Here is a 16,120-nt window from a genome sequence, read left to right on the forward strand (position 1 = left end):
GCATTAGTTAGACATATTTGCATATAAACAGTTTTTTTCTGTTTCAATTCTCAATACTTCCCATTTCCCTCTCCATTTCCTTCTCCCTGATATCTTTCTTGCACACTCTGTTGACACTGTTGTTCTTCCTTTTCCTTCTCTCTCTCTCTCTCTCTCTCTCTCTGAAATTCAATCTGTTATCTAGAAGAAGTCTGGAAAAATGTGACTCTGCCAGGATTAGTCAATCTCACACTGGCTAATAAATATGTGCACTTAAAGTTACTCTTACTACTAAAGCGAAATGAAGAAATTTCTGAAGCTGCAGTGAAGAAATACAGCAGACAGTAGTAAAATGAGTGAAATGCCTTAACTTTTATTAAGGGCAGTCAGCCCTCCATATATCTTTGTGCTCTGTATCCATCAATTCAACTAACCACCATTAAATATCATGGGAAAAATTACATTTGTACTGAACATGTGCAGATTTTTTTCCTTCTGATTGTTCTCTAAAACTGACACTATTTGTAAAGTATGTATATTATGCCAGATATTATAAGTAAAATACAGATGAATTTAAATATGTGTGAGGATGTGTGCACATTATATGGAGATGCTATACAATTTTATATAAGAAACTTGATCATTTATGCATTTTGGATTTTGCTGGGAATCCTGAAACCAATCTCTCTCTGAGATACTTAGGATGACTATAAGTCTTCTTTGTTTCCAAAAAGTCACCATATAAATGGTCTCTTTATTTATATCTAACACTCTCATAAACATATCACAAATATGAGAAATGTCCTTAATGTTGATGTATTGTACAGTTGGAGCAAAGTCATTTATAGACAAACAGATACAAGATACAGATTCCAAGGAAAGACGTTTCTCTTAATAACTAAAATATGCTCTAACTAAGTGTATGTAACTTCCCTAGTACATGTAGTTTCACTCTATTTTTAATTTGAATTTGGTCTATTTTCATTGCATACCTGGAGGAAAAAAAAAACATTTGTGCTGAATAATTCACAGTTCTATATGCTATTACAAAGTGTAAGTCATAATTTTTCCATCTCAAATCACATATAAAAATAAACTCAGAGAACAGGAGTCAAACACAAAAACACATCAGCCCAGCTTCTCTTGAAGTGGGTGGTACTGAGAGAGGAGAAGATAAGACTGAAAACACCTTTTTTTGAGACCTTGCAGTCACGACTCTTATACTCTCACTTTTATTCTCCTGATGATTCCAATTTTTAAAGACTAGGTATGGTCTGTCCTATTGTATTTCCTGGTTTTATGAACAGGAACATGGAATTCAGGAAAAGGTTACTTTATATCTCAAGGTGGGAAAACAATTTGGGTAATTCACAAAACACTTTAAAAGAGATTGTTATGCTTTCTGTAATTAAGCTATTCCTGAGATAATATTTCTCTTGAATTAATTATGCCTTATTATCTTTACCTTCTTCAGTGCCGTATGATAAGGCAGTTTGAAAGCATTACCTGCTCATCACCCAAAAGAAGAGCATTTATGTAATATTATATATATGCTTATATGTGTATGCATCCATAAATATTTGCTATATAAATTCTAACTGTCCTGTATTTCTGCAGTTTGAATGCATGCCTGGAGAACACATAATAAATGTTACGGAGTCATACCTGTTTTAAAAGTGTGTAGTTGGAGCCATCAGTGCTAATTTTCCTTATCTCGTGATGATCAGCAAGAATTAGAAAAGGTTCCTCATCTAAATTCCAAAGCAAAGAGCCAGTTAGACATTTAATATTTATGATCTCTTCTGTTTAGTTTCAGTAGTTTAGCAGCAATGTAAATTCAAACACACTGTTGTTCTGGTAGATTAATGGTTTAAAAGTTTATACTCAGCAATGTGGTCAATAGTAAAAGAAAAGACAGCAAATGCCATTGGGAGTACAGAAATCTACATAATTCTGAGTGCATTCTTCTCTTACCCTCAATTTTATTGGCCATCCAAATATCTGATCTGGCATTAGTAGAAAATATCTGCTGTTACATTCTGATTTTATAATGTATATTTTTAAAAAAGGATAATCTACACCTATCAAAAAATTCAATGGTTCAACTAAACTCTCATATCAGAAAATTTCTCCTTGATCATCAACCAGTTAAATTTTAGAATTACCTGGGTAGAGGTCAAGTGGAATCATTGCACAGATACACTTTTTTCATGCGCCTGAGGACTTGTCTTAAGTGATTTCTGAACTCCAGGCTCTATTTTTTATTTATTAATTTTACCTTTTCTCATGGGTCTTATTTTTTAATCCTTTATTAATCTGTAATTCCTTCAAATGAGACTGCCCATTGTGTTCTACTATCTCATTTATTTTAGAATCTAGGAAAGAGCATGATAAAGTTTGATCTTGCTCAATATATAGAAAGATCCTCTGTACCTTATTTTGGTGTCCTCTTCAGAATTTATTTGCAAGTCAAATACATTATTAAAGAAAAGAATTTCAAAAAGTGCTGCACACTATATGCATTTGAATACATATTTAAATAAAGTCAATTTGATCATATTTTCAATTATTATAATCCTGGAAAAACTCAGTAAACTATTTGTCTTGTATGTCTTTGTAAACATGTTCATATACTTATTTGCCAAAATATGCAAATTTAATGTTCACAGAAAAAAATGGGAAAACATTTCAAAAGATAATCACTTTATGTGTTTTAATGTGCACTTTATTATAAATCAAATAATGGTATGGTTGTTTTGAAATTTTTCATTCCTTCCTTTGCTGTTTTGTTTCATATTTAATATGTAAGAGTAAGGTATTAAAATAAGGTATTATTAGACCCTGCTACTAAGGTTTCAGTGTATACTCTAACATTCACATTGGACATTCTTATTTTATCTATGACAGCACTCTTAATCAGTTATCCCAATCTTTAATGTTGAGGCCAAATTCAGATTTATCATACTTTTCAACTCAAAGTTGGCTCTTAATTAGAAGATGTCTTGCTATTCCAGTCAATATTATTTCAAATTCGTCTGAGGCTATAACTCAGTGGTAGAGTGCTTTCCTGGCATGGCTGAGACCATGGATTTTATCATCAGCACCCCCACAAAAAAAAAGCATGTTTGTGCATGTGTGTGTACATACATATAAACACATACACAGTTTCAGACATATAAATATAAAATTAATCAGTTAATTTCTACACTAATACTTAGAAAACTATTTTTTAAATTCAAATATAATTGGTTTAAAAATTTGAACTGTCTTTACTTCAAAAACTTCACTTCAAGAACAGATTTTTTATATTCAAAGTCATTATTAGGTTCTAATTATTATTACTAATGTGAAACAATTATTTCATGGTTACATGATATTCGAATGGATATGTAATCATTAGCATTTGTCTTTTCTACACAATCCTCTATGAAAAGTCTATTGAAGAGAAACATTGGCTGCTTTTAACATTTTATCTCTTTTTCTTGCAGCATGTCACTAAACGCATCATGTAGCCCACAGTGAGCTGCCAGAAGCAAGAAGGTTGGCATATAAAATGATGGGCTCTAAATGATATCTAATTGATTCAGTAAAGAATATTCAAAGAATAAGTGATAATGAAATGAAAAATTAAATTTAGTTGACATTTTTCTCTGTAATGTACAAAGTTTTAAGCTGTTTTTTAAAATACTTATTTAAAAATTTTTATCCTTGTTATCTACTTTGTTAATAACAAAATATCTAATGTCACCAACATATATCTATGTGAGAAACCAGTAATATGTTTCATTTTAAGAGAGCTGGATATACCCTTGAACACCATTGTTTTTTACCCACTTTAATAGTCATTCACATATATCGTTGTGTATCATTATAATTTTTTCCCATAGTAGTTTACAATAATTTTAAAGTTTTGTGCCATGCTTTATTAAATCTCTAATTTAATAGTCATACATACTAATTGGAATAATCAGAGCTTTAATAATATTTGTTGAATCATTGGAAGGATTCAAATAGTATTATATACCTGACTTGCTATTAGTATTGTTGATTATTATTATTATTATTATTATTATCATCATCATCATCAATAATCTGTTATTCTCCTTGGCAAGTATGTAGGAATATATGTGGTACAATGGAGAAATAAAAATATTACAGTAATATCATAATATGCTCTTTTATGATCTTGGACAAACTTGCACTCAAGAATATGTGTTTCAACAGAATATAATAGTAACATAGTTGTTTTTCTTGGTGAGTACTCTCAAAATATAGCAAACACTTAATAATTTGCAAAATGAAAATGCAGTGATATTATAAACACAGCAGCATATGTACAGCATACAAAATCATAATGATACAGTCCCATACTGAGGAAAGTAGGCAAGATTTTTGATATCTCAGAAACAGCAAGGAGTAGTAAATTCAATAAAAATGAACATAAAATTTGAGATCCATATAGGTAACTGAGGTTGGTTCAGTGGACAAGTTCAATTCGATACCTGAAAGTGATTTGCAGCCATTTGGGTTATCAGGTTGTATTTCATACCCATCTGTACAGAGGCATTTGTAGGTCCCGTAAGTATTGATGCATTGCTGGCTACAGGGAAACCCTGAAGAGCATTCATCAATGTCCACACATGTTTTACCATCATCCTTCAGTTGGAATCCAGGCCAGCATTTGCACTGGGGAAAGAAAAATGAGCATTATCAATTCATATTATTGTCACTGTCTTTTACTATTGGATATACCTTTAGCACGATTCTAGCAAGAAAAGCACTTAACATTAGGTAATGGCAAATCCTTATGTCTTGTAGCAATTAACCTTTAATAAAAATTACATATAATATTGGAAGTTAAAATTTGAAAAATACACTTTTCCAAATATCTTCATTTGATCTTCTGGGACTGGCAAAATTGCAAAAGTTAATTTGACAGTGCTAAAGCCTTATGTCTGGAGAAAGGAAAAAGAAAACTCACAATACCTTCATGTTCTTTTGGCCTTTTCTATTGCATCATATCATGTTTTTAGAAGACATCAACAATCATAAGAATGAATCCTTATGTAGATATTTGAAGGTTTCTAACATTGTCATATGTTGTTTAATCACAGACAGAAATCTATAATGCATATGTTCTCATCTTTAGTTAACTGATGAGGATGGAAGCATGAAGGTGCCTAGGTGAAGCCAGTAAGAGAGCTGGGACTCACAATTTTAACACACAGTATGTCTCAACTAGTATTTCTTAACTGAATCTGATTCTATACCAAAGAGGAGGACACGTGAAATTTACCAACTGGTATGTCAACTCTTTGAGTACAAATATCATGCCATATAATTTTTTGATTCCTAAAACTGATAAGTCACTGTGATTGTAAGAAGAGAACACAAAGACAGTGAACAATCTAAAAATTATTAGTATTATAGAAAAGGAGCCTATAGTTGGCCAAATAATGATTACCATTAATCTACCAAGACTATTCCATGTCCTTTGAATAAAGGAATTTGTGAGTACTGAGAAGGACAGTGAGTTAAGAAGAAACTCTCTTAAAGGGACTTGCATTCAAGAGGTGTTCATAGTAAACATTTCATACACTGGAGCATTTGTTTCAGAGTAAAAGAGACGAATCCACTGGGAAAGATATTAGAGTGTTATATGTCCACAGTATTAAATAATCAACTACTGATTAATTAAGGGATAGAAGTTTTATATAAGAAAAATGTTCATTATATGGAGGGAAGCAAAAAGATTACATCAACTTTATCTGAATGTGTCCCAAAGAAAAACAATACCTTTCTCCTGAGAACTTTTATAAGGTTGAAGCCCTTTAAGCCCTCAGCACTTCCACTTTAACAATTTACATCTGCAATAATCTAATAACACTCATCAATTACAATGAATTATTTAAATTTCTAGAACCCACTGGCAAGCCAGCAAAGAAAAGGTAAAAGCCACAGCATTTTCCCCACCTCGCCCCATTGAATCTAAATTGGTGGCACTTTTATTTTCTTTGAGAAGACCCATGCTGGCAACATGTACTAGGGAGCCACAAGGAACTCGTGCTTATTCTATGGCCAAAGAAAATAAAATGCTTAAAGCCACTGAGCTGTACACTTGAAAACAGTGAAATTGGCAAACTGTATACATTAATAAGAACAAATATATATTTTTTTAAAATGAGAAATCTTTCCAGTGATTACTGTAAAGTCCTGGAAATTACATCATATGATCATGTGGCTAGGAAGCCAGAAGTCTGATAGACACAGAGCAGTGTTGCATTAAGAGGCAATATGGAACAAGCGAAATAAATACTATAGAATATGTTGAAGTCCTCTCAACATTATAAAAAGAAAACACATCTTAATTTCAATAAGGGTTGAAAATTGTTTTGAATGCCTATATCCATAGAAGTACTATATCAAATAGATGGCTTCAATAAAACAAATTTACAGAAAATAAATTTATTGAGAGTAAAATTGGTTAAAGTTATTACAATATACAATTCTATATAAGCAAGTTTAGGTTTATAGTAAATTATGAATTCTTGCTTTTGAAGGAGAGGCATTTAAAAATGATAATTATATCCCAAGCCATTTACCTTATATTAAAAACATTTTTCCTCCCAAATTATCAAAAGACATCTGTCTATAAGAAATGAAACTAGAATGATAATCATTTCCATTTTTAAAGTTAAAAAGATATGAGATTTGTCTATATTTAATAGAAAAATAGTAGTGTAAAATATTTTACCTTCACTTAGAAAGAAAATTATTATGAAATAAGATTTAGACTCAATATCATCTTGGTTTTTCTTACCACCCAGAATTATATCATATTTTTCAGATTTATGTTATTTTTATAGAAACATATAGCAACCAGGAAAAAAAATAGCTACTCAAATTTTTCCTATTGGTTTTAGAAAAAATCATGTGCTACTTTTTAAGTGATATTTACAAATATGAATTATTTTTATTTTTTAATGTATATATTGAATCTTTTTCCCTACCAAAAGTACACTTATATTTATATGATAAATTATTTTCCCATCAAGCTAAGATCCATACTTTAGTTAAATATTTTAGTTCCTTTTAAGTAGGTAGACAAATTGTTTGTTTTAGGCAAATACTCAAATTTTCACAGTCCCAAGATCTAAGTTTTGCTTTTGATGACAATTTTCATTTTACTGCAGAATTGAGAGTATGACTTCTTGTCATGTTCTGCTGATATTGCAAAGAGAAATAGGTTACAGAATAGTTTTTCCTATTTCCTGAAAAAGAGAAACCCATTAGTTGATATTTTTCCCCCAAAGCTATACGGATTTTGTTGTATGTAGACTTTTTATTCAATTTTCTATTGAAAAATTGCCATACACACACACATGCACATACACACAAATATGTTCAATATTAGGTTTGATCCTTCTTTTAAAACTTTTATTTATGGTTCTGTTATCCATTGTAAATTTTTGCATTAGTCTTGCTTCTTCCAATAGACGGTTTTTTAAAATTCATTAGTTTTGATATGCATGTACACACTTAAGAATATTATTTACAGCATTTCTTCAGGTTTCATATACACACATTTTGGAATGATTAAACAGTTTTGTCAATTTCAGCTAGAATTGGCACTTGATTGTATGAACCCTTTAGAGAAGAGAAAGTATATGCTGATACAATAAACACTCATTTCTTTGTAAGGAACCTTTTAAGTGATTAAAAAGTATGACTTAATATGCTTTTCTGGATGATATTTTCTTCTACCAAAAATAGTTTTCCAAATATGGTATTTCTATGCACTAAGTATCTATATGTTTGAATTTTAAGTAAAAATCTAATTTTTAATGTCATGTCACAAAGTACCCATTTTAAATTCTATAAATTTGATGTTTTACTACCATGATTGTTATGACAGATAATAAATTCATACACAAAAAAAACTAGAGATATACTTTGAAATTTATCATATAGAATGGACATTTATGCAATAGAACTATTGAATTCTTCATAAACCTGTTGACTTAAAATTATCACTAGTTATCTATAGTAATTCTGTAACAATCATGAAACATATCTATGTAAGTAATTTTTCCTGCTCCCTTGGATTTTAATATATTATTTACTGCCAAAATTAATTATCTGATGCCTACTCTATTAAGAACTGTCCTGGCTCATTTGGTTTGTTTCCTTCTTCCAATAACAGTATTTGTGAATGAGTGCATGCATGTCTTAGTCCTGTAAATTCAACTACTTCTTAATAAAATACTGTGTCTAAAAACTTAATTATAGGTTTCTTGGGCTGGAGTTGTGGCTCAGAGATAGAGTGCTTGCCTAGCATGCGTGAGGCACTGGGTTTGATCCTCAGCACCACATTAAAAAAAATAAAGATATTGTTTAAGTAAAAACATATATATTTTTTTTCTTGCAATGAGTGTACTACCAGTAAAAGGGAACGATTATTGTAGCTTGTAGGTTAGACCTTTATATGGTGCAAACATTTTTTATTAGTTTATTTGTTCATTTTAGATATACATGGTAGTAAAGTGTATTTTGAAATATTATACAAACATGGAGTATAACTTATTCTAATTAGGATCCCATTTGGATATTTAGTATAATCTTTATTGATGCGGTTAAGTTAATCATAATACCAGAAGGTCTGAGACGTAAAATAGCAAATTGGTTGTTCAGCTAAATTTGACATTATATAGAACTGGCTTGTCATAGGACTGGCAGGGAAAGCAGTTTGGTCTCACACACATTCTTTATCTCTAGCATTGTTTTAAGAAGTTCATTTAACCACTGCAGAAATACTTCTAGAGATGATGCATGTACAACAGCTCATTCCAATGTAAAAAGTTCTAATTTTAGAAAATTCTTCTTTATGTTGAACATAATCTAATTTCAAACCCCTAATTCTAATATCTGAAACAACTCAGACCTCGTATGCTTTCTATTCTGGAACTTCCTATATTTAAATACAGCTAGCAAGTCATTTTTGTTTTAGTCATACTTCTTCCAAAGACCTGTGCTCCAGATCCTTTTGACAAAATATCATGTTCATAAATATACACAGTGTCCTATGTGAGGTCTGAAGGGTACAAACTCAGTAAAACAGAATCAAATTCCAGCAAATGTCTACATAAGAAGTACACTGTTTCTGCATTTTATATAAGTTCTATGCTATTATTAATTTTATAGAAATTCTACTTAGTTTAAAACAAAAGAAAAAAATTTCAAACAACTCACTTAAAAAAAAAAAAGTGGTACTGGGGAGTAAACCTTGGGCCTTGCACACGCTAAGCAGGTACCCAGCTGAGTTATATCCCAGTCTATGAATGGATTTCTCTTAATGAGTTCTTCTTTATATCTACATAATTAATTTTAACCTAACCCACAAATTTGTATTTCAATCTTGTGTTAGTTTAATACACTAGTTCAACATACTGAAAAAAAGTTGTTTTTAGAAGCTATTTCTTCCTCTCAATTTTGCCAGTGAATCACCCTCTTTAGGGAAATGGTACAGACAAAAAAGCAATTATGCTATTAGGTATGATTTGTTTTTTTCTTTTCTTTATTTTTTTTAGTGTACCTGCACTCAAAATTAATAGCTCATGTTTTCTAGTTTTTGCTTCTTGCTTGTAATAATAAAAAATGTGGTGCCCTGGTATTACACTAAATAAATGATTAGACCATTACCCTTCAAAGATGTACAGGGGTAAAAGAAGGGCAGAAATAAGAAGTTAAGAGTTGCATATAAAATTATATAGCTATTATCATTGTATCTTCCCTGAGCAGAGTCTTCCCTTGTCTTTTCTTTCTTTATGTTCTGAATATATTGAAAATTATTTTTTATTCTTTTGTCTTTTTAACTATATTCTCACAACTTTTACACCACACTGTTATGATGTTTTCTTTTATAAACACTCATTTTGTAAATAGTTTTACCTAGCGATATTATAATGGCTTTTAAGGTTTACAATTATATTAAACTAGTTTTCATTATCTCAAATCTAAAGTATCACGTAAGTTGCTATTTTTGATGATTACCTACCTTGTAACTTACAGGCAGGTCCTGACAATCCTGAGAACATCCACTGACTTTCTTACTCAAACATTCATTTATATGGCAGTTTCTCTCATCTGAACCATCGCCACAGTCATCCTTATTGTCACAAAGACCTCCGCTGGGAATGCACCTGCCATTTTTGCACATAAAAAATGAACTGTTGCATGACTGTTCTGGAAAAAGAAAACAAATGGAACATAAAGGGCATGCCTTTTTATACTATAGTTGGTGAAAATATTCACAAATATAATAACTTATCTGTCAAATTATAATAAATATATTTACACTTAAAATAATCTATTGTCAGTGAAATATTTTATACATAAAATGTGGAAAACCAAGGGCAAACTGTATGCTGATGTTTCACACATACTGCAAATGTAGCTTTACTATGAAAATTAGCAATCAAAATAAGCACCTACGATAAAACTAATGGACTATCTGTCTCATTTGAATTGTGAAGAATGAGTTCAAAAGCATAATGATAGTTTGACATTTTCCTCAAGCTATAGATCTCTGAGAAATTATGCCTCTAAAAATTAAGAATATAGAATAGGTAGACATTTCTAAATACTTTTTCTTCCAGAATATATAACATTGACATTTTTAAGTCAGGGCATAAAAAGGACATTGATGGTGAATGATAGTTGTTCCAAATATAGCGATGGAAAGGAGCTGAGATTTTGCAGTTACTCATAACCAGATGACTTCGGCATTATTTCTCTTATCATATATGTATAAAGAAGTTTATTAACATATAAACTTCATGAGAAAAAATTGTTTATTAATTAAAGTTTATTCTAAAATATATGGCTATATATTCATCTTTAGAATAGTAATAGGGAAGAGTAGCTAATATGTTTACATTTCTGTGCAAATGACATGCAACTTATTTCACTTTTTCTAGGTGTGGATAATAGACTACTTCTCAGTAAATATTTTTTAATGATTTGAATTTTCAATTTTTTATACATTTATTTATTTATTTATTTTTATATGGTGCTGAGGATTGAACCCAGGGCCTCACATATGCTAGACGAGTGATCTACCACTGAGCCACAACCCCAGCCCTCAAATGTTTTAATTGATTCATAATGTGCAAGTTTATAAGTACTATTGAAAAGTATGATAACTTCATTAAATCCTGAACACTTATATATTTGAATTTTCAAAATAGGTCCATGTAGGAAAATTACATTCATATAAACTCTTTTTAAATATTCATTTTGGAGGGAAAGGGGACAGGGTATGCATCCATGAGAATCATTGCCTCAAATCTTCATAGTTTGAGCATATATTTAAATTTTAAAACAGCCTCAGAATGTAGTTGGTTACTAGGATCCTATATGGTATCACTAGAGATATCACATGCTTAATAATTTAAATTTTCTTTCATTGAATATTATACTACATAGATAATCAGTCATAGTTCTGCCATTAAGAATAAACTTTGGATTAAACATAGCATTATGTATTTTTGTACCTGCACTTCTACACTTTGGATTTAAAGGTGCTTCATCAGAATGGTCAGGGCAGTCAAAGTCCCCATCACATTGCCACTGAGTGTTTAAAAGACATCGCCCATCAGCACAACGAAATTCTTCAGTACTACACTCTCGGTATCCTAGAGAACAAAAAATAAGCAGTCTGAATAATTGTGAAAAATATTTTAACAATAAATAGTAATGAAAATTTTATTCCCTCAAACGCACAGCATACTTAATTGATCACAAGTTTACCCATGCCTTCTATTGGAAATATTTTTCATTTATTTCTGTTGTAATGGTCAAAGTTGTAAGAGATACCTTGTGGTTTGGAAGTAAGTTAGGTCCAGAAAATAAAGTTGGGAGAAAGGTTCTCTGATTAGTAGATGAGCTAACATGAATGTAACACACACGATTACACCATCTTCCTTCACCTATTGTCTATATCCTAGGGATTTGTCTTAGAATGGAAAACTAAAATGAAATCATTAAAAATTTTCTTCAAAACCAAACTTGGTTAGGTTAGCTATGGTGCCAGAAAATATAAAAGGACTGATTCTGTGCTATAGCACTAGTTCTCAGAAAGCTGTAATGTTTATGTTTGTGAAAAAGCAAAATGTAAAGAAACTGTTTAAATGGAAAAAAAACTTAATTCTTAGAGAAAAAAGAAAAATAACTATTATAATTACCCTATATATTAATTCTTAAAGTCACTTAAAAAGTTTTGTTCAATTGACAAATGAGCTCATCACTTGTTAACATTTGTATCTATTCCTGTTATTAAGTAAGGCCTATTCTGTTTTTTCTTTATTTTTTTTCATAGTTGTAGATGGACACAATGCCTTTATTTTATTGGTTATGTGGTGTTAAGGATCGAACTCAGTACCTCAATCTGCTAGGCAAGCACTCTGCCAACTGTACCACAACCCCCACCCCAATTCTGTTTTTAATATTAGACTTTAGAATGGATATTTCCCTCTGTCACTTCTCTTAAAACTTTCTGATAAATCAGGGAGAATCTTTATGGCAAAAAAGAATAAATTTCCAATAAAATATAGCTCGGTAATGAGTATCTACTTGCAAAGATTATAATTTTGGAAAGGCATAATTAAAAATATCTATAGTTTCCATAATATTTCTTCCCTCTCAGCCCTCTTCACCAGTTTCTTCACCTTAGTTGACAAATATATGCAAGTCTTACCCAGTCCAATAACAATGAAAGTTTCTCTATATACTCCTTAGTACACATTCTCTTTTTTCCTGTACTACCCAATTTTGCCTCCACTGATTATCCCCCAGTTCATCTTTAGTCAATCATCAACTCACTTCTCTAACATCTAGAGAAGATCTGAAATTGCCCTTGAAGTGAATATACAGCAAGTGGCAAGTGGCAAATTCAAAGATGTCTCAAAATTTGATATGGCTTTTCTACAGCATTTGATGTTGTTGACCATTCTTCCTTGGAAATAGCTTCTTGGTTTAATATATATAATCCTCTCTCCTGGCCTTCTTTCCAAATATGCTTTTGCTGTTCCCTTCTTTTCTCTTTCTCTAGGAAGTCCTCTGATGTTCTCCCCTAACATATTGCAGGTGAAACCCTGGTTTCAATTTATGATTTATTAATATCTATTATCCACATTGTCTGGTTTTCTCATTTTATGTATAGCTTGAATGTCACCTTTATGCTGATGACCATCAAATCAACATTACTGATTCTTATTTAGAACTATATTTTCACTAACTGTGTTGCTATGTATGATTGCCTAATTAATGCTACATATTTAAAAATATTCAAAATAAATTCTTTACTATATCTCCGCTCCTGCATCAGAAAAACTGAACCTCAATCTCCCATGTTACAAAGCTGATTAATAGCAAAATCATCCCAAGTTACTCAAGCTAAAAGTTCTCAATTATCCCCCACCTCCAATAATGTATTAACTCTCACACCTTCCATACCTTCCATTCTACCATTTTTAATCTGGTCCTCAACCATAATGTTAACCAGGAGAACTATTTCAGGAATGTGCTAACTAGTTTATTTTCCTTCATGGTTCTCCTCTATGGCAATATTTTCTTATAGTCTGCTGAAAAAGATGGATCTAGAACCTATATTTGATTGTGACTTTCTATTCCATTGTTTCAAAATGTATGCTGGCCTCAGAATAAAATAACTGAATACAAATGATATAAAATAAGATATCAGACTTTTTCCAATCAAGCTCCAATTGAATTTCTTAATGTCAGCTTAACCACACAGAAGATTAATAGCTATTCCTTAATCACATCAACTTACAGTTTTTATATATACAACTAGCATTTACCATGTGCCGAGAACTGCTCTACACGCTGAACACATATTAATTCATTCAATTTTTTTGGGCTGTATAAGTTAAACATTATTAATATACATATATTATAAATGAATAAACTTAGGTACAGAAAGGTAAAGCATTTCTCAAGGTCACACAGCTAATAAGTGGTAGATTCAGGAATCCAGGCCACCCAGCAAAAAGATCCAAGTATTAACCACCATGTAATGCTCTTTATAATCTAAATATGATTTTTTTCAAATAAACATGCTTTGTTCATATTCTTTAGTGCTTCCTTTAAGAATTATTTTATTGAGCTGGAAGCATGAGAATGCTTTTAATTCAAGTGAAACTGAGGCTGACATAAGAGGACTGAAACTTTAAGGCCAGTTTAGCAATGTAGCAAAACCCTCAGCAACTTAGGGAGACCCTGTACTCTGATCCCATGTACTGGTGTTCTTGTTCTTATTTGACAAAGAATATAGAGCAAAGGAGAAGGAGGGAAAGGGAAGAGGCATGGGATAGGAAAGATGGTGGAATGAGTTGGACATGATTACATTAAGTACATGTGTGAAGAAACTAATGGTGTGAAAATACTTTGTATACAACCAGAGACTTGAACAATTGTGCTCTATAAGTGTAATATGAAATAAATTGCATTCTGCTTTCCTATATAGCAAATTATAATAAATAATTTAATTTTTAAAAAGAATGTTATTATATTGTCTGTCTGATGTTCTTATTTGTTCTTTAAGTGGAAAACTATGTCTCATTCATCTCCTTATCAACAAAATATATCTAGAAGAGAGGAGGTATTCAATCATAAATAACTCTGCTTTCAATTTATTCCTTGAGTTATAATGTAGCTTTTAAAAAATCATATTGAATGCATGACTTAATGGTGAAAAGATCATAAAAACTGATATCCATTGATTTCCGAGTGATTCCTTTCAAAGACCAAGGTTTTAGACACTGCACAGGGAGAACACAGGAGTGCACTAAATTTACTACCTTACATATATAAAGTCCATAGATTTGCATTATGTATATTTATTCATGCATATGTATTGAAATATTTTACAGAAACAATAGGTGCACATGAGATTTCAACTTTAACTGGGCATTTTAATACTGATTTTATCATATAATTATATACATGCATATATAATATACATAATCATTAAATAAATATGTATGTAAAGATAAATTTCATAGAAATATTAAATATAAACAAATGAGACACATGTAGAAATACAACGTGGAGGAAAATGTTAAGTAACAAGCCTTTTCTGACAATGCTAAGTTGCATTATTTTCTCACTCAAATATCTGATCTGGCTGTAACACTGAACAACCCAGCCAAGTATTGTACAAAACACTTCAAAATACAATAAAACAGAGACATTTTTATAGAGATTTTCCAACATGGTCACTGAGTGTTATAAGTACACTACAAGTGGACATGAATTCCAAATGCACGTAAAATTATACTTGAGCTTAAAGAAGTTACTTGTGGTGCAACCAGGTATTACTGAATGTATTGGTCTTTAGTATCATTAAGAAAAGTGAAGAAAGAAAGAAAGAGAGAGAGGGAAGGAGGGAGGGAGGGAAAGGAGAGAGGGAAGGAAGGAAGAAAGGAGTGTTTGATTTTGATTTGTGCAAACCCAGGTTCTTCTGTAAAGGCTTTCTGCCTGAGATCCTCCTCTTTGGGAGCTAGATGTACTCACCACACTGCAGGGACTCATCGGAGCCATCACCACAGTCATCATCATGGTCGCACAGGAACTGCTTGGGAATGCACACTTTATTACGGCACATGAAGGTGTTCTCATCACACGTGTTATTGGGAGCTAAGAAAGACATCACAAAATATAGAGTTAGAGGAGCACATATTGTATCATCTCCCATATTAGAATTTAGAAATGGAATTAAATTATACCTAATAATTTCTAGTTATTTAGAAAAAATAAAATTTTGCTTAATTTCCAATATATCAAATTAGTTAACAATGCCATCTATGTAATAGAATGTATTCATATGTAATACATTCTATGAACGCATTTCAAAGTTTTAGTATTAATAAATTCCACTCTTAATCCAGAGTGCCCCTGAAATTTGAAGCCATGTAGCAATTGGTAAGCTTTTTAAGAATGAATTCAAATGTTTGTGTGTCAGAAAAAAACTTGGCTAATAACACGGGTGGATCTTTTCTCTCACGCTTGCAGTCATGCTGGTTACATGATAAAAGTGTTGCTTCCTTGTTCAGAAGTAGAACTG

At 31.2% G+C, this 16,120-nt stretch overlaps 1 protein-coding gene across 5 annotated transcripts in view; it reads right to left on the reverse strand.

Annotated features, from left to right (window-relative positions):
• The window catches only part of Lrp1b (LDL receptor related protein 1B), a 1,779,935-nt gene that overhangs the window by 239,866 nt on the left and 1,523,949 nt on the right, over positions 1-16,120 (reverse strand). For all 5 annotated transcript variants that reach the window (XM_078017329.1, XM_078017328.1, XM_078017330.1 and 2 more), the window contains exons 53-57: positions 15,571-15,693; positions 11,532-11,672; positions 10,034-10,221; positions 4,482-4,665; positions 1,645-1,730 (exon numbers count right to left, since the gene is read on the reverse strand). In XM_078017329.1, the coding sequence (XP_077873455.1) occupies positions 1,645-1,730; positions 4,482-4,665; positions 10,034-10,221; positions 11,532-11,672; positions 15,571-15,693 (722 nt within the window). The remainder of the gene's footprint in view (positions 1-1,644; positions 1,731-4,481; positions 4,666-10,033; positions 10,222-11,531; positions 11,673-15,570; positions 15,694-16,120) is intronic.

Source organism: Ictidomys tridecemlineatus, chromosome 7, assembly GCF_052094955.1.
Source record: "Ictidomys tridecemlineatus isolate mIctTri1 chromosome 7, mIctTri1.hap1, whole genome shotgun sequence".
Classification (NCBI taxonomy): domain Eukaryota; kingdom Metazoa; phylum Chordata; class Mammalia; order Rodentia; family Sciuridae; genus Ictidomys; species Ictidomys tridecemlineatus.